A 17,801-nucleotide genomic window follows, 5' to 3' on the forward strand; every position below is an offset into this window, starting at 1 on the left:
GCCAGGCCTCCCTGTCCATCACCAACTCCCGGAATTCACTCAAACTCACGTCCATCGAGTCAGTGATGCCATCCAGCCATCTCATCCTCTGTCGTCCCCTTTTCCTCCTACCCCCAATCCCTCCCAGCATCAGAGTCTTTCCCAGTGAGTCAGCTCTTCACATGAGGTAGCCAAAGTACTGGAGTTTCAGCTTCAGTATCATACCTTCCAGAGAACACCCAGGACTGATCTCCTTTAGAATGGACTGGTTGGATCTCCTTGCAGTCCAAGGGACTCTCAAGAGTCTTCTCCAACACCACAGTTCAAAAGCATCAATTCTTCGGCATTCAGCTTTCTTCCCAGTCCAACTCTCACATCCATACATGACCACTGGAAAAACCATAGCCTTGACTAGATAGACCTTTGTTGACAAAGTATTGTCTCTGCTTTTGAATATGCTGTCTAGGTTGGTCATAACTTTCCTTCCAAGGAGTAAGTGTCTTTTAATTTCATGGCTGCAGTCACCATCTGCAGTGATTTTGGAGCCCCCAAAAATAAAGTCTGACACTGTTTCCACTGTCCCCATCTATTTCCCATGAAGTGATGGGACCAGATGCCATGATCTTCGTTTTCTGAATGTTGAGCCTTAAGCCAACTGTTTCACTCTCCGCTTTGACTTTCATCAAGAGGCTTAGGATCTTAGGGTGTAAACAGTACACACAACATAGCCCAAGGCTCCAAAACTTTATCTTTTAGAGGAGTTGAGCTGTCATGAGACAGTTCTGAATTATAAAACTAGGATGGCTCATGAATAGAAATGCACAAAATGGGCTTAGGAGAGCATAATAAAGTAAGTAAAGTATACTTAAAGTTCCCAAGTATATTTTACACATAAAGCACAAAAAAGGATTTGATATATCTGAAATATGCTCTTTCACTGATATGCCAATAATGATTTTATAGCTTTTGAGAGCCTGAAAACGTGTTTAGAGTAAATAAGGAACTATGTTTTATTTTTATTTAATTTCAGTTAAATTTAAATAACCAAATGTAGCTTGCAGTCATCCTATTTGAGAGTACAGATAGAACATTTCCATTATTGCTGTTGGGCCAGACAGTGAACACTTGTATCAGTTAGGTTTAACTTTTGTAGACTTATAGTTCTGGAATATTGAACCTTTGGAACCCCAGCTCCCTTGTTTATTCTCTTTCCTTTTCCACCTGACCTGTTCCTTTATTTTCTACTTTTCTATTTAAACCTTTTGGCCCCAGTTTCTAAATGTGGGACCTTTCCTTCACACTCCTTCCCCTCCCCATTTTACACATTTGATCAGACACATTTGGAGGGAAAATGGACAGGACTTGGTGATGCATTGGCAGGAGTGTAAGAGTAAAGGATCACAGTGAGAAATTTTGGTTTACCACCTAAGCAACCAGATGGTACAGTTTCCTCAGTATTGAGACAGCTGCCCATCAAATCCATGATTCAGTTATCTAGCAGCTCTTACAGATCTTTAAGACTCTGAAAATAAAACTGTGACTCCTCTCCTGGAAAATATGTATATCAGATATGGAATTCTGTACATAAAAATCTACTCTAGGACAAAAGTCATAGCCTGGTGTACTCTTGGGGGAACCTAATACTTTAGAGCTTTGCCCTTAGTTTCACTATAGGACTGCCCAACTTGTCATTTTTACCTCTAAGGTCATACAGAATAAAATGGGTCTCAATACATGTACAAACTCCCTTTGCCATACCCAGTAGCAGAGCCATAGAACCATAGACTCTTCTCAGGATTAGGGGAAAACCAGATGAATAACTGGTGCAATCTTCGCGTCTTAAACGGTTTATTAGGAGCATACCAAATTTTGTAGAGGAACTTGCTCAGTAGTGCTCTCATTGGCTTGTGAAAATGTATTCATTAGTTATCTACTGCCATGTATCAAGATACCCCCAAATTTAGCAGCTTAACAGTAAACATTTATTATTTCACACAGCTTTTGTGCAGCCTAGCTGTGAAATTCTGGGTGAGGGTTTCTCATGAGGTTGTAGCCAAAATGTCGACCAGGACTACAGGCATCTGAAGGATTGTTGCCTGGAGTTGGAAGCTTTACTTCCAAGATGACTCATTCCTGTGGGGAGTGAATCTGTGCTGGCATTTGCAGAAGGCCCAGCCCGTCATTGTGTGAACCTCTCCGTAGCACTATACAAGTGTCTAATGTTGTGGCATCTGGCTTCCCCTAGACCAAGTGATCCAAGGAGGAGAAGGTGGAGGCCACAGTGTCTTTTATGTCCAGACTTTTGGAAGTCACACACCATTATTTCTGTGATATCCTGTGTGTTACATAGGCCGGCCCTATTTATTAGAGGAAGGGATTACACGAGGATATAGATATCAAGAGGTGCATGCCTCATTGAGGCCATCTTGGAAGGTGGCTACCACAGTGTAAAAAGAATGATCTTATCCCTTCTTCCCCCAAAGCTGACTGTTCTCACCTTTCACCCTTAAATCCATCCTTGGTTTGTTGGTTTATGGTGTATCAGAGGGCTGGTCATGAGCATTGGTTTCTAGGAATGTTAGAAATCAGTAAATAATCTTCCCTGGTGGCTCAGACAGTAAAGTGTCTGTCTACAATGTGGGATATCCAGGTTTGATCCCTGGGTCGGGAAGATTCCCTAGAGAAGGAAATGGCAACCCATTCTTGCCTGGGGAATACCATGGACAGAGGAACCTTGTAGGCAACAGTCCATGGGGTCACAAAGAGTGAGTGACTTCACTTACAGTTGTTTACAAAACACCTTTATCTCTGTGTATCCTATTCAAACTATTTGAAAATTAGATAATAAAATAACCATACTGGTGATTTTTATTATTATAAATTCACTGATCTGTTTTAATGTAATAACCCTTTGGTTAATAGAAGTAGACTCTGTAAATTATATTGGATTATATAGGGGTTAGGTCTGAATAAAAGCCCTCTCTTCTCCCTTTGATAGGACATCTTTTCTGCTTGTCTCCTACAGCCCTTAAAGGTAATCATTCTGTTCCTCTGTTCCCTCTGTGCTCTGCTCTCCCAGTTTTGTTACCTCTGTAACCTTGGGCAAATTATCTCATTTGTTTGTGCATTCATTTTTCCCGTTTTCAAAATGAGTGCAATAATTGTGCCTATTTCTTACAGTGTGGGCTGAATGACATGTTTGCCACGTACTTGGTATGATATCTGGCACATTGGTAAGCACCCAGATGTCAGCAGCTGCTATCACTGATGCTGTGGTGATGGTGGTGGTTATTGCAATCACACTAAATTACACATTTGTGTATTTCTAGATGTCTCTTTTATCTTTCCATTTATTGGACAATTACTAAGCACTTCTTAGGCCTTATTACATAGATGGTAGCATTATCACCATTTTACATATGGGGAAATCGTGGGTAGAGAGGTTAAATAACTTGTTCCATAATCACACAGCTATTAAGTTGTACAATGGAGTTTCATACTTAGTAAATATTTGTGAAAAAACATTTGTGAAATTGGATACGACTTAAGGAAGATAAACAATCTTAGCCTTTTTTAAAATTGTAATGCCAGATTTCATCACTTTTATCAGTTCATATGTAAAGGGAAGGGAATGAAGAATCAAGATGAGCTTTGTTGCTTTTAAAGAGTTGTTGTTTAGACATAGAGAGCAGACTTGCGGTTGCCATGGCGAAAGAGGGGAGGGGAGGGAAGGACTGGGAGGTTTGGATTAGCACATGTAAACTCTTTCATAGGACAGACAAACAAGAGGGTCCTCCTGCACGGCGCAGGAAACTATATTCAGTATCCGGTGATTAAACAGTGGAAAAGAATATTTTTAAAAAAGAATATAAAAAAATAGTTACTATTTAAATGTTTGAAAAGAGAAGTTATAGAAATTTCAATAAACAAAGTCTAGTGACCTTTTATCAGAATTTTAAATTAATGAACATTTAAATTATAGAGGGTCCATGTTAATTCAGATTCAACTCTGTAAACAAATATACAAAATTGACAGTGGGATCAAAATAAGCATATACCAAGAAGAACTTTAAAAACATAGCTTTGCTAATTCAATAAACCAGACAATCTGTTGGAGCTACTGTTGAGTTTATGGAAGTTCACGTCTTTTTGTTTGTTTTGCTTTTCTCCTCCCTATGTTTGTTTTATATCCCTCTGAAAAATGGAGAACTCTATTCTTTTTCTCAGCAAAGACTTTTATAACCTGGTTTTAAGTAGAGTTCATTGCACTGGGCAAAGATTTTGGTGTTATGTTTTGGTTTTGTTTTTGATGAATGAATTCAGTGCTGTGATTTTAGATATCAGGAATAATTTAATCAAAGTAATTAGCTGTTAAAATTTTACTTATCAAATGATTTGGAAATGATTCAAAGAAAAATAAGAGATCATTAAATTACAAACCTGAGGAATATGAATGTCTTAAATTTTATCATTCAGAAGGTGATTTTGTTTCTGATTATATGTCCACTTAAAAGGCTTGTGCTTTTTATTATAATAAATAATATAATATAATATAAGCAACAGGTCTTTGGATTTATCCAAGGAAGAGGAGACTAGTTTTGGGAATGTCATAAAGTCATAGGTAATAGCCAATGCAAGGTCATTGGCAGATTAGTAGCTAAATAGGATATTGCCAAAGAGTAATAATGGGCTGCCTGGAAATGTGGATGAATCCTGGTGAGTGTTGGCCGATAGCTGATGACCAGCATGGCCAGGGGTGTGATGATGCTAATATGTGTGCTGATAAATTCCTGATGACTGGTGGATCTCGAAGACCTGAGGAAGACCATAATATGACAGTTTCACCTGCCATCCTTACATGTTAAAAAGGAGAGAGAAGTTCTATTTGATGATAATCATGCATAGGTTCTGAGTGTCATCCAGAGCATGAGAGATGCTGCAATGGCAGGGTTTGTGAGGAGCATTATATTCTGACATATGTTTGTGCCTTCCAGGCTTTCTCAGGAGTTTTTAACACAGCCTGTGCCTAAATTATGAAAACAAACATTTTTTCTGCAGAAGCCTTATAGGAACCTGTGGCCTGAATAGGAATTGATGTTAAGTTATTGAGACACAGAATTTGAATGATCATTGAGAATAAAACTCCTGATAAACAGGGCATCTACAAGAAAAGACAGGAGTTATGAATGAAGTATTAGGTACAGTTGCTAACCGGTTAATGGGAGAGACCGTTTACCTGCCTTTGGAACATAGGTTCTGTGTTAAATGTGATATATCCTTTCTGGCCCCCTGTCCTTGAGCCATACAGATAAATTAGTGTGATGCCCTGCCATGGGCAATGTGGACCTAATGGATGGACCCTCATGTCATAATGCCTGCACTTACTTGCATGAAAAGAAGATTAGAAGCTGTTTTGAAGGAAATAAAATGAATGAACACAACCATTCATATTAAGAGATAGAAACATTTCTTCCCCAAAGGTTGAGTTAAGTATAAGGGCAGATTGTTTAAAGGAATAATCAGATACTTTGGAAGGAAGTGTAGTTTTTAAAGAGTAGTTATCAAAATGATAAGCTGAGTATCTAATCCTTAAGAGTTCCAGTATTTTAGTCACCTGATGGGAGCAGCTTACTGAAAAAGTCCCTATTGCTGGGAAAGATTAAGGGCAGGAGAAGAGGGTGTCAGAGGATGAGAGGGCTAGATGGTATCACCGATACAGTGGACATGAACTTGGGCAAACTTTAGGAGGTGGTGAGGGACAGGGAGGCCTGGTGTGCTGCAGTCCGGGGGGTCGCAGAGTCAGACATGACTGGGCAACTGAACAACAAGAGTTCCTCAAGCTAGAATTGCTGTGTGTCCTTGGGGTCCGTTTCCTGTTCAGCTAAAAAATTCAAAGTAGAAAGATTCAAGGACCAAATGTTGCATTCAGCCATAAAATTTACTCACGATACAGGAGAGCTACAGTCTCCAGAGGGAGATAGAACTTCCAGTCTGTTTTGTTGGTGTCACCAGCCTGGATGGCCAAGAGTGGCGGACTTCTAGGACGGTGGCTCTTGGAAGTTGCCCACCTCAGTCAGGCCCCCTCTCATCTTGATCAGGGCTTAGTGTGAAGTTTTTGAGAGGAAATTTGCCTAGCCATATATCCTAGTCATGTGTGTAAGACAGACGCAACTTGACTAGCCACTGAAACAGCAATATGTTGCCTACCCACGATGGAGAGCCTATCTGGACACAGTTAAATACCTTTTTAAATCTTACTGGAGACTATGAAATAATAGTGAACCTTAAAAAGTATGTGTGTTGGGGGGAGGGCGTGGATTAAAATAAGTAGTAAAGATATATGTATTTCCAGAGTATTAGGCAAAGTAAGCTCAAATTCTCTGATGTTTCACTCTAAGATGCCTTATTGAACTGAATAATGAAATTGGTCCTTCAGTGGCTATTTCTTTGCTGGTTGTGTCTTCCATTTCTGTGAATAATGGAGAAGGACTATACTTAGAAAGCAAGCAGTTGAGTTTGATTTACGCTTAGTGCTTCTGCCTATCAACACTGACCCATATTGCTTTCATTGCCTCCACTCATTCACCCACTTAAGCAGATGGCATATTATAACACCATTCAGAATTTCTAGCAAGTTTTCCAAGCTGTGCACTGTTCATTTATTTTCAGGTAAGCTGGATTCCAATTGAATATTCATCCTATGCTAATCCCAGCTATGGCAAGAGCTTTGATAGAAATGTTCTCTGGCATAAGTCTGTAGCTGATGCAGAGGCACCATCTTCCCTGCACTGAGACCCATCCAAGGCACATACTTAGATCTATGCAGAAAGAAATTCATATTTCATAGCATTGTTGTCGTTCAGTCACTCAGTCGTGTCCAACTCTTTGCAACCCCGTGGATGGCAACATGCCAAGCTTCCCTGTCCTTCACCATCTCCTGGAGCTATGTCCATCAAGTCAGTGATGGCATACAACCATCTTCTCTATTGTCCCCTTCTCCTGTTGCCTTCAGTCTTTCCCAGCACAGGGTCTTTTCAAATGAGTCAACACTTTGCTTCAGGTGGTCAAAGTATTAGAGCTTCAGCTTTAGCATCCGTCCTTCCAATGAATGTTCAGGACTGATTCCTTTAGGATGGACTGGTTTGATCTCCTTGCAGTCCAAGGACTCTCAAGAGTCTTCTCCAACACTGCAGTTTAAAAGCATCAATTCTTCAGTGCTCAGCCTTCTATATCTCAACTCTCATATCCATACATGACTACTGGAAAAACTATGACCCATAACTATGACTAGAAGTAACTTTGTTGGCAAAGTAACATCTCTGCTTTTTAATATGCTGTTGAGGTTTATCATTTTCTTCCAAGGAGCAGATGTCTTAATCTCACGGCTGCAGTCACTGTCCACGGTGATTTTGGAGCCCAAGAAAAGAAAGTCTGTCACTGTTTGCATTGTTTACCCATCTCTTTGCCATGAAGTGATGGGACCGGATACCATGATCTTAATTTTTTTGAATGTTGAGTTTTAAGCCAGCTTTTTCACTCTTTTCTTCATTGAGAGGCTCTTTAGTTCCTCTTCACTTTCTGCCATTAGGGTGGTGTTATCTGCATATCTGAGGTTATTGATATTTCTCCCAGCAGTCTTGATTCCAGCTTGTGCTTCATCCAGCCCTACATTTCGCATGGTATACTCTGCATATAAGTTAAATAAGCAGGGTGACAATATACAGCATTGACATACTCCTTTCCCAATTTGGAACCAGTCCATTGCTCCATGTCTGGTTTTAACTGTTGCTTCTTGACCTGCGTACAGGTTTCTCAGGAGGCAGGTAAGGTGGTCTGGTATTCCCGATTCTTTAAGAATTTTCCACAAGAGACTGAGCCAGACCTGTCTTTGAGTGTCTGAGCGCCTTTTGTGGAGGCATGGGTCAGCAGTGGCCTGCCACAGAGAGAGGGACTCTGGCTACAGCAGACCTGGGAGGTGTAGCATGTGGCATAAATCCTCTTGGAGGAGGTCACCATTAGCCCCACCGTAGACTGCCTAGCAGACAACCCACAAACTGGAGAACAATTATACCAAAGAAGTTCTCGCACTGCTGCAAAAGTTCTAGGGCCCACAACAGATTTCCCAACCTGAGGATCCAGCAGAGGGACTGAAATATCATAGTATTGGCCATATTTAAAACAACATTCCAGATACAGCTCTCAGTCCACAGTTGAGGCCACGTTCTTTTCTCTCTGGTGTATTACAGCATTGTTCATGCTCTCTCTTGGGGCTTTCAATTTGCAGATGCTAATGCTGGAGACCGTGGACAGACCAATAATGCCGCTTCTGCATCAGCTTCCGACTCCTCCTGAACAGTGCCGAGCAGCCAGCTGCACAGGAACAACCACCAGTTTACTTGAGTGTCACTCAGCAACACTGGTCACGATTGGAAAGAAAATTAAAAGGAAAAAAAAAAAACCCTATTCATTTTAGTGTTCAATTTTTTTTATTATTATTGTTGTTCTTATTTAACCTTGTAAAATATCTATAAATACAAACCAGTTTCATTGTATTCTCACTTGAGGGAGATCCAGGGGGTGGGAGGGGTTGTGGGGAGGGGGAAAGCGGAGCACTAGAACACACAATCTCTCTCCCACGACAATCTTTTTTTATCAAAAGTCTGCTGTTGTATACTTTAAAAACAGGACTCCTGCCTCATGCCCCTTCCACAAAAGAAGACTTTGTTCTGTGCTGAAGTTTTTTTGAACTTTGTTTTCTTTTAAAGTCAAGTGTAAGACTTGGGTATAGTGCACAGCTTGAAATTGGTTGGGAGCTTAGCAGGTGTAACTCATTGGGGACTTAAATGTCACTTGTAAAATTAATCCATATCCTCGGGTACTTGAAGACTTGCCTTTGGCATGTCAATGGCAGGTGTGGCAGACAAAGGAAATGTGTGTCATTTGTAACCCAGGAGGTCAATAAAGTTTGAATCTGTATCGGGAAAATTCTTAATTGATGTCAAGGTTTTATTTTACTCTTAATCAGTGCTAGTAGTGAAGAAACTTTTATAGGTAAAGAAACTTCTGAAGCTGTCAGGGGAGAAGCGTGTGTGCTCTTTGTGTGGGTCTTTGTTTGCCTGACCAAAGGTTTTCTATAAAACTTAGTACAGTTTTAATCTAGTGACCTAGGAGAAGACTGAGAAGGGTGTTGAGCTGGCCACTCTGGCTGCAGAGGTCAAAAGCTGATGAACCTGGAGGAGAAGGGTGGGCCGGGCAGATCTCACCACTGTGAAAGAATTTGTCCAGATTTTATTTTCTAAAGTTGCTTCCCTTGGAAAGATACACTTGAGAGGACATCGTAGTTAAATAATGTGAATTGTAACAGTCTACTGGTTTATTTTTCGTATTTTTTAATTGCAAATTGAGCTTGCAGAAATTGCCACATTCTGCATATAGTTCTAATTTTAACTCCAAATCCAGAATCTGTATTTAATTTCAGCTTTTTTAACCTCAAGCTTTTTAAATTTTATTTATTGATGCATGTGAGATAGGCCATGATGATTTTAGATGGTAGGAATATTAAAAACTACACATGAAAATGACATAACAGTCACTTGTACCTGCTGACTTTATAGGAAAGCTGATTATATAAATGTGTGTATATGTGTTATATACATAGATTCAGTACTGACTTTTATTTGGGGTTTTTTTTGTTTTGTTCTGTCTTTCTGTTTTTGTCCACAATATCAAAATTGAGTAGTTGAAGCATGAGGATGTTTCCCCCTACACCTAGTTAAGAGTTTTTGTTTTCTTCATATAATCAGTGAACAGTGTAAGACTCAGTCTCTGTTTTTGAAGAAAAAGCAATATTCCTTGGAAAGCAAGGAGAATTGAAGGATTACGTTGGCAGTAAGGAAATAGATTTTCACAGCTGGTTTGTTTTATATTTTTAAGGTTGACATCTATGTGGGCCTTATATACTCTAAAATGAACCTTAGACACCTTGGTGCTTATGGGCCATTACTTGACCTATGAATCTTTAAGGCACAATCAGTTGTACTTTACATTTAAAGATCACTTGAGTGATGGCCGCCTTTCCCGCCTACCTTCCTTCCTTCCCCACACACCTTTCCAAGGTTAGCTGATAACTGTTGGGCTGCAGAGCTGAGCCCCAGACTGTGTGTAACCTTTCACCCTCCTTGTTGTCACCTTAGGTCATGTTAGGGGCTTTGCCCTCCAGGTGATTCGGAAGTGGAGTCTCTTGGCAGCCCTCACGCAGGTCCCAGCACCCTGTCCTGCTTCTTAACCAAGTGTGTGTGACTCTGCAAGAGAGTCGTACTGCCTGCTGACGTGAACCAGTACCCAGAGAGGCACCTGTGAGCCATCCTAGTTTTCACTCACTGTCAAGCTAAGCTCTTAAGCCACAGAAGGGTTTCTCCAACCTCTGGTTATATCAGAGTTCGTGAGAAAGGAAACACACTCACTCAAACCAAATCAAACAAATTGCATTTTACTTTTCATAATGAGCTTCTGAGAGCAAATTAAGATTTGAAAGAAGTCTGAATCAAAGTATTTGACAGCATTAATTCTTAAAGGGAATGGCTTTGATAGACCATTTCAGAAAGGGTTTATAAAGAAGCTGGATGGCAGGTCTGTGACAGAGAAGTGGACCTACTTTGAGACCAAACTACCCAGCCAGACATGTGGACACAGACAGTGCTCTGAACTGATATACTTGCTGGAGAATGCAAAAATCTGTGCTTCTTTTAGGAAACACTTTCCCCCGTAAATGGGGTAAGAGAAGAGAGAAAAAAGTCAAGTTTTTCTCTCATTTTAATTGGGTGTGTGTGAGGGCTGAGGTTCGTGATTTTTCTTTCTCAAGGATCATGGTGGGATCACAGAACTCTTTTATACAAGTGGGATCCAGGTCTCTGAATAATGTTTTTTGTAAATAATAATAATAAAAGCTCCTCACCAAATTCAAGCTTGTACATTATATTTTCTTTCAATGTTTTTAAATTTAAGTTCTATTGTTTTGTATGTAAATATGTGGACCCAGGAACTGTTATTAATGAGCAAAAAGTTACTGTTCAGGGCAGTGATTCTGTTTAATAATCAGACAAATTGTAGACGAGCTTTTTAAAGCCATATAGTTTAAACTCTGTACAGTAGGTACCGGCCTGTATTATTGTAACAATAACTCTAGCAATGTATAGTGTATCTATATAGTTTGGAGTGCCTTCGCTTCCATGTGTGTGTTTTTTCGTTTCTGTTTTTCATTTTGCAGATATTAATTGGTTTAAATATCCATGTCTCCCTGTCCCACCCCCTTCCCTTTGAAATAATGGCTCACTCATAACAGTGTCTTTGCCCCTTCCACAGTTACCATGCTCAGGAGTGGAAAGAGGAAACCATAATCATTTTCATAATCTCATTTCATTCAAGCCCTACCTTTGTTTTGGTTCTGAACATCTGTTTCCTCCTCAGTAGCAGTGACCAGTTCCATTTCATCCAGGGACTTAGTGTAGTGCCAGGGAACCCTCTAGCCGGAGAATATGGAATAGAGTAGATTTTGCTCGTCTCTTCCCCCAAACCCTAACCATGGGTCTTACAAACAGCAGATTCCAGGAGCCTTCTGCCCTCTCTCTCTCTCTCCATTTCATCTACTTCCCTCCCAAATGAGAGAAAAAAGAGAGAGAGAGAACTGGTTTTTGTAAATCGATGTTTCTTAATACTTGTATCGGTTTTGATACACAAGTGGTCTAAAATGCTGTGGTGCAATTACTAGTGGCCGCTGCACGATTGCCGCCCACGCGGTGGGGACTGTTGTTTTCACAAGGGAACTTTCCTCCCTCCTGTCACCTCTACCCCTGTTCAGTGAAATGTCATTTTAATTTATCTTTTTAAAAAATCTGTTTCTTACTGTGTGCCCATCATGAAGGCCTTTTTTGAAAGAAAAAAAAAATCAAAATTACTTGTTTTGCCTCCAAGTACTCCATATAAGATGTCTCAAGTAGAAGAAGAAAAAAAAAAACTTTACCAAACCAAAGCTTGCTATTTTTGAAATATCATGTTTTCATTCCAGCAAGGCAGAAGACTGCACCTTCTTTCCAGCAACATGTTGTGTCCTTTTTTTAAAGTCCTCTTAATTTTTAGACACATTTTTTATTTGTGTTTTAACAAAGCCTGCCTAACCAGTCATCTTGTCTACACCAATGCAAAGGTTTCTAAGAGGACTATTGTATTCTCTATCCCTGTGGATATAAAGACACTGGCATTTCATTTCTTTTTCCCTTTCCTTTTTAAGGGATTTAACTTTAACTTTGGAATCTTCCAAAGGAAGTTTGGCCAATGCCAGATCCCCAGGAGCTTGGGGGTTTTTCTTTGTTTTAAACCAAAATTGTATCTGATTTCTTGTTCATGTTAGTTGATCATCTAATCACAGAGTCGAACACTTTCTCCCTTATATCCCTTATATAGAAAAATAAGTATGCTTTACAGTAAAATCTGTCTTTTCTGGTAGAAACCTGAGCCACTGAAAATAAGACAACTAGAAGCAGAGTAGAGCCCCAGACTAAGGTCTGTGTTTGAGAGGCTTTGAAAGTAGTCTCTGGGGTTTGGATTATTTTCACAAGGGTTATGATGTTTTATTCGAGTTTGTTGCTCCATTTGCACCTCTGCAATAAAAGCAAAATGACAACCAGTACATAAGGGGTTAACTTGACAAAGTAGACTTCCTTGTGTTAATTTTTAAGTTTTTTTTCCTTAACTATATCTGTCTACAGGCAGATACAGATAGATGTATGAAAATGTGCTTGCCTGTAAAATTTGCATTCATAAATGTGTTGCCGATGGATCACTTGGGCCTGTACACATACCAATTAGCGTGACCACTTCCATCTTAAAATCAAATCTAAAAAACAAAATTTATTATTATATATATATATATATAAAGGACTGTGGGTTGTATACAAACTATTGCAAACACTTGTGCAAATCTGTCTTGATATAAAGGAAAAGCAAAATCTGTATAACATTATTACTACTTGAATGCCTCTGTGACTGATTTTTTTTTTCATTTTAAATATAAACTTTTTTGTGAAAAGTATGCTCAATGTTTTTTTTCCCTTTCCCCATTCCCTTGTAAATACATTTCGTTCTATGTGACTTGGTTTGGAAATAGTTAACTGGTACTGTAATTTGCATTAAATAAAAAGTAGGTTAGCCTGGAAATGAAATTAAAATTCACAAGTGTGTGGTCTTTATTTCAGTACCCAACCTTATTTCCTTCACCCTATCTATTTTGCCAATGCATTATGTAGTCACATCACCACTTCATTTCTCGAATTAGAGAATCACAAAGCTGTTAACGAAAGTCAAGATATGAACACTAATTCTCATTCTCTTAAATGATCTTATTCCATTGTATAGCCCCAAGAGGTGCAGCTTCCATCTTGGAAACCTTTGGAGTTGATATCGAGGAAGCTATGCAAACATTGCTTTGAAAAGAAAGAATACAAGCCTGAAAGGGACAAGTTTTTTAAAATGTGTATAAGCTGCTGTCTTTGATTCCTGTGTTCATGGTCTGGTGTAGCTGTTATTTTCTTTTAACTTTCATCCCATTAGTAATGGTCTTTGGGAGTATCTGTGAATTATATGAACACCACAAATAGTGGGGCTGTACCTCCCAGGTAAACCAACCCATGTTGTGTTTGAGTCTGCTCATTTCCAATACTGGATGATGTATGTAAACATGTTATGTCTCTTAGTGCAAAAAGAAACATCTTTTTGGGGGGGCTGGCTCACTCCGTCAGGCCTAATCTAAAGGCTAGATATAAAGTCATGTGACTGCTGCTTCAATAAAAACAAATTTATATTGGATAAAGTCTGGTCCTGTATTTATTGTTGTGGTGGTCAACCTGGCTAGTATTTATAAAATAAACACTTTTACCAGTTGCAGGGGTTTGGGGGGAAGGGTGGGGGTCAGCACAAATATGCAAGATGTCACTTGTGTAATGGGTTAAGGACTTGAAGTAGTGATGAACCCGTCCTTTGAGATCATCTCAGGTGAGCAGTGACCCTGGGTGCCCATTGAGAAGGGTAGTTACGAAAGGGAGCACTCAGATTGCAGCTCCCCTTTGTGGAGAAGTCTGAAGTGAACAAAAGCAATGGGGTGTTCACCCCTTTCTCGGGTGCAGGACTATTTCACCCACTCACTAGCACCTTCAGGTTTAGGAGGGTTGCGGTTATGTTAAGGGGAAGACTGAAGCTGTCATGGAAAACGGTATGATGAAGCCCACGAGTTGTCACAGGCTGTGAAGGAATAGTCCATTAAGTGTATGTTTCTCTTTTCAGAAAAGAGAGGACACAATGGGCCTTCTCATGAGTTGTTGATATCCAAGCTTTAACTAGATCCTTAAAGTCCAGACCAGGTAGAGATTGGTGGCTGAGTGGCTCTGATTTAATGGAGCCAGAAGGTAAGCAGTAACTTACTTGGGCTTCTCTCCTGAGCTTTGGAGACTGACTCCATCCTCACCTGACTGAGGCAAGACCTACAAAACGAATGGGGGTCTCAGGGATGCCTAGAAACTGATGCTAAGTTCTACTGCTCAAGAGCTCAGTGAAGGGAGTAACAGGGAAATCCAAACATTCAAGAGCAGGAAAGTTGACTTTGGCTCCTAGCCCTATAAACTGGACATCCACAAAGCTGCTGAAAGGAAGACTCCTGTGTGAGCTCTTTGGTGCACCTAACCTTGAACCTTAACTGCACTTGGACTCACTTAGTTTTTATAATATGTGTCATCCATACGTACATATCAATTCAATGTGTGTGAAACTGCCCGGGTATTTTTAAAATCAGTACTGGGAGATGGGTGTTTCTACATCCCACCTTAATCACCTTGCTCTTACCTTACCATAGTCTACACTTAACCATTTCAGACTCTTGAGTGAATGGCACACTCCAAATTATTGCAGTGGGAAAGAAGAGATGTATATGGTACAGGAATATATTTATATTTCTAAATGAGTATAATTAGACACAATTACTGGGGGCAAAATCTGCAATGTGTTTGGAAAGAAGAACTCCTTTTCCCTCAGATTCTTTTCTAAAAATTAGTGTGTTCTACATCCCCTTGATGCAGAAGAGGCTGGGGAATCTGGAGGGGTGACAGAGAATATGTTTGTTTGCTTTGATATATAGTCTCAATGACAGAGAATATGTTTGTTTGCTTTGATGTATAGTCTCAATGACTTAAGTTCTCCAAGTGTGATCTTGAAAAATGGTAAAAGTGAGTATCTGTTCCTTAAAATTCAGTTAACTTGTAGCTCCATTTGCATAAAAACATTAGTCATTTAAAATTACTACATTTTGAATGATATGTAAAGTTTTTATATGGAATAATTACTTTTATGAACAAGCCAAGTTAAATAATGCATTTTTTATGTTCTCACACCAAAAGTCTTCAGATATGTAAAGGGCAATAGTAAAATATGTATTATAAACATAGAAATACATACAAATATATTTTTCTTTCACCATCCCCATATTTCTTTTTCCCCCAGAAAGGAAGGCCAAAAAAGTTTAAATCTCTAAACAAAAGTTAATTATTTAAGTCCTCTTGCCCTGATTTGACATTAAACATAGGATCATATGTGATAAGCCTGGTTCTTAGGCATGGGATGCCCATAATTTGTGAAAAATACAGAAACATTTTTACTCAAAATGGTTATAAAGGAATGGCTGTCATACTCTTTAGCTTTGAAAACGTGTAAACAGGAACACATTTATTAACTGCCGTCCGTATAGCCTCACCATGGAGTCCTCAGTGTTCCAGTCTCAGGAGGAACCAGTCCCCGTTCGGTTGTGAAGCTGACCTGCATCAACTCACATAGCCCCATCAAGGTCAGGATCCATGTCTGAGTCAGCATGTACTCCCCACAGCAGATAGCATATTGTCAGTGTGTAATGATGTGTTTTCATGAATGGAGACAGAATGAGGGAAGAATAAACAGAAGAGGTTATGACAAGCTTGTGACACTCAGTGCAGGCCTTCTGGCCTCTCTCTAAAGGACTCCCTCAACTCTAATGCATCTGCATTAGCACACACAGGCCTGGAACTCACAGAGCAAGTTGGGACTAGAGGTTGTGGGTTGGGAATGGCTGGCAAGTGGGAGAGGAGGGGTAGCAGATGAAGCAGTGAAAAAACCCAAGAAGCTAATGAACTTGGGGTCAGCACAGACCCTCAAATGCCCCAGCCCCAGGCGTCCTGTCCCCTCTCCCACCATGACACTAGATGCCCAGACCCAGGGCCTCTTCTAAGGGGAGAGGAGTGCCTTGCCTCTCTAAGGGCCTGACCTAGGGGCCAGCACAGTCTCCATGTAAGGCACTTGGGCTTGGCTCTCCCCAGACCAAGCTGGGGGCTGAGGAATGCTAGCCCGCCATCATCACAGCTGTCTCTGTGAGATCCCTGGGGAGGCAAGACCTGTCGGTCACTGTCAGCGTCCGTCTGTCTAGCCCCAGGAATGGTGGCTCCGGCTCCGAGGGCCCCAGCTCTGCCTGCCCTGGGGCGGCCAGTCAGCCATTTGTGGTGCTGAAGAGCTCCTGCATGAGTGGGGTGGCGAAGGGGTGAACGTCATGGATGCGCAGTAGCTGCTGGGTGTGCTCGGCGCTGATGCTGCGGAGCTCAGTGAGTATGGCCATGATCTTCAGGAACAAGAACCTGCCGGCCAATCAGGGGAACAGTTGGCAGTACAGTCTGCCCTGCCCCCACCCACCAAAGCTGGAGGCCCTCTGAAACTGCACACGTTTGAGGGTTTTCATCTCAGGACCTCTCAGGTAAGCCAAGAGACAAGGCTCAGCTGAATTCCTTAAGCTTCCACGGCAGTCTGTGGACAAGGGGGCAGAGCAGCTTGGCACCTTTGAGACGTGGACCACTCCCCACCCACATCTCCTCCTCCGGGCTTCAGTCTCTGCACACAGGGACATCATGAGGAAACAGGCATTCCAGACACTGCATGAACAGGTCAGTTTGGGGGGATCCTCACTGCCATGGCTAATGAATGGGCGTCAGGACCAAGGGGAGAAGCTGTGGAGGCGGGGGCTGCAGGCAGCAATCCCTCCCTAGATCTAGCCTGGGATCCAGTGTCTGAGACACACCTCATGCCTCAGGTTCCCCACGATGCCTCCTGGCTCCATACAGGGGAGGACTGAGCAAAGCAAGACACCCAACATCCCATGAAGCCGAGCTCAAAAGCCAGCCGCAGCAGGCCAAGTAAGGACTCAAGGTTTTACGTTCGCACAAGCACACCCAGCGCTGGCCTTCCCTGGTCACGGCCCAGGCTCGGTACCGGGTCACAAGGGCTGCTGGGGCCCAGTGAATAGGGTGGGAGCCCCTGCCTGGCCAAGCCCTGAACAAGCAGCCCTCCTCCCCTGGGTGACCAGGACCAAGGAGTTTCCTCCCCTGTTACCTGGAGTTTGTCCTGGGAGGTGGTTAGGCAGTTAGTGCTCCAGGGTGTGGGCTGTAGACTTGGCCGGCAAGGGCCTTCCCCCGACCCCACCTGTCTGGCTGTGAGCCCCGGGGTCAGCCACCCTGAGCCTCCAGTCCCTGGCAGGATGTGGTAGCACTCACTGCATGGGGCTGTTTTCAGGGTTAAATATGATGTGCATGTAAACTGCTTGGCACCAGGGCTGGCTCTTCTCAACAAGTAGTAGTTCTAGCTGACTGGCAGGAGACCTCAATGAAGGCCACAAAACAGGGCCCCAAAGATCCGGTAATCAGAGGCTGCCTTAGGACAAGCAGGGCCCTGGGGGCAGGGCTCACACCCCCTCACACCCTCCCTGC

At 41.6% G+C, this 17,801-nt stretch overlaps 2 protein-coding genes across 7 annotated transcripts in view; one reads left to right on the forward strand and one right to left on the reverse strand.

Annotated features, from left to right (window-relative positions):
* The window catches only part of GSK3B (glycogen synthase kinase 3 beta), a 212,386-nt gene extending 200,406 nt beyond the window's left edge, over positions 1–11,980 (forward strand). For all 6 annotated transcript variants that reach the window (XM_040251047.1, XM_040251038.1, XM_040251086.1 and 3 more), the window contains one exon: positions 8,264–11,980. In XM_040251047.1, the coding sequence (XP_040106981.1) occupies positions 8,264–8,331 (68 nt within the window). In that variant the 3' untranslated portion in view covers positions 8,332–11,980. The remainder of the gene's footprint in view (positions 1–8,263) is intronic.
* A 3,346-nt stretch (positions 11,981–15,326) lies between these two features.
* NR1I2 (nuclear receptor subfamily 1 group I member 2) overlaps positions 15,327–17,801 on the reverse strand; it is a gene marked incomplete at its 5' end in the record, with an annotated part of 31,995 nt that continues 29,520 nt past the window's right edge. Inside the window, one exon of the mRNA XM_040265601.1 lies at positions 15,327–16,679. Within this exon, the coding sequence (XP_040121535.1) occupies positions 16,535–16,679 (145 nt within the window). The remainder of the gene's footprint in view (positions 16,680–17,801) is intronic.

This window comes from Oryx dammah, unplaced genomic scaffold, assembly GCF_014754425.2.
Source record: "Oryx dammah isolate SB20612 unplaced genomic scaffold, SCBI_Odam_1.1 HiC_scaffold_2, whole genome shotgun sequence".
NCBI classification, from domain to species: Eukaryota; Metazoa; Chordata; class Mammalia; order Artiodactyla; family Bovidae; genus Oryx; species Oryx dammah.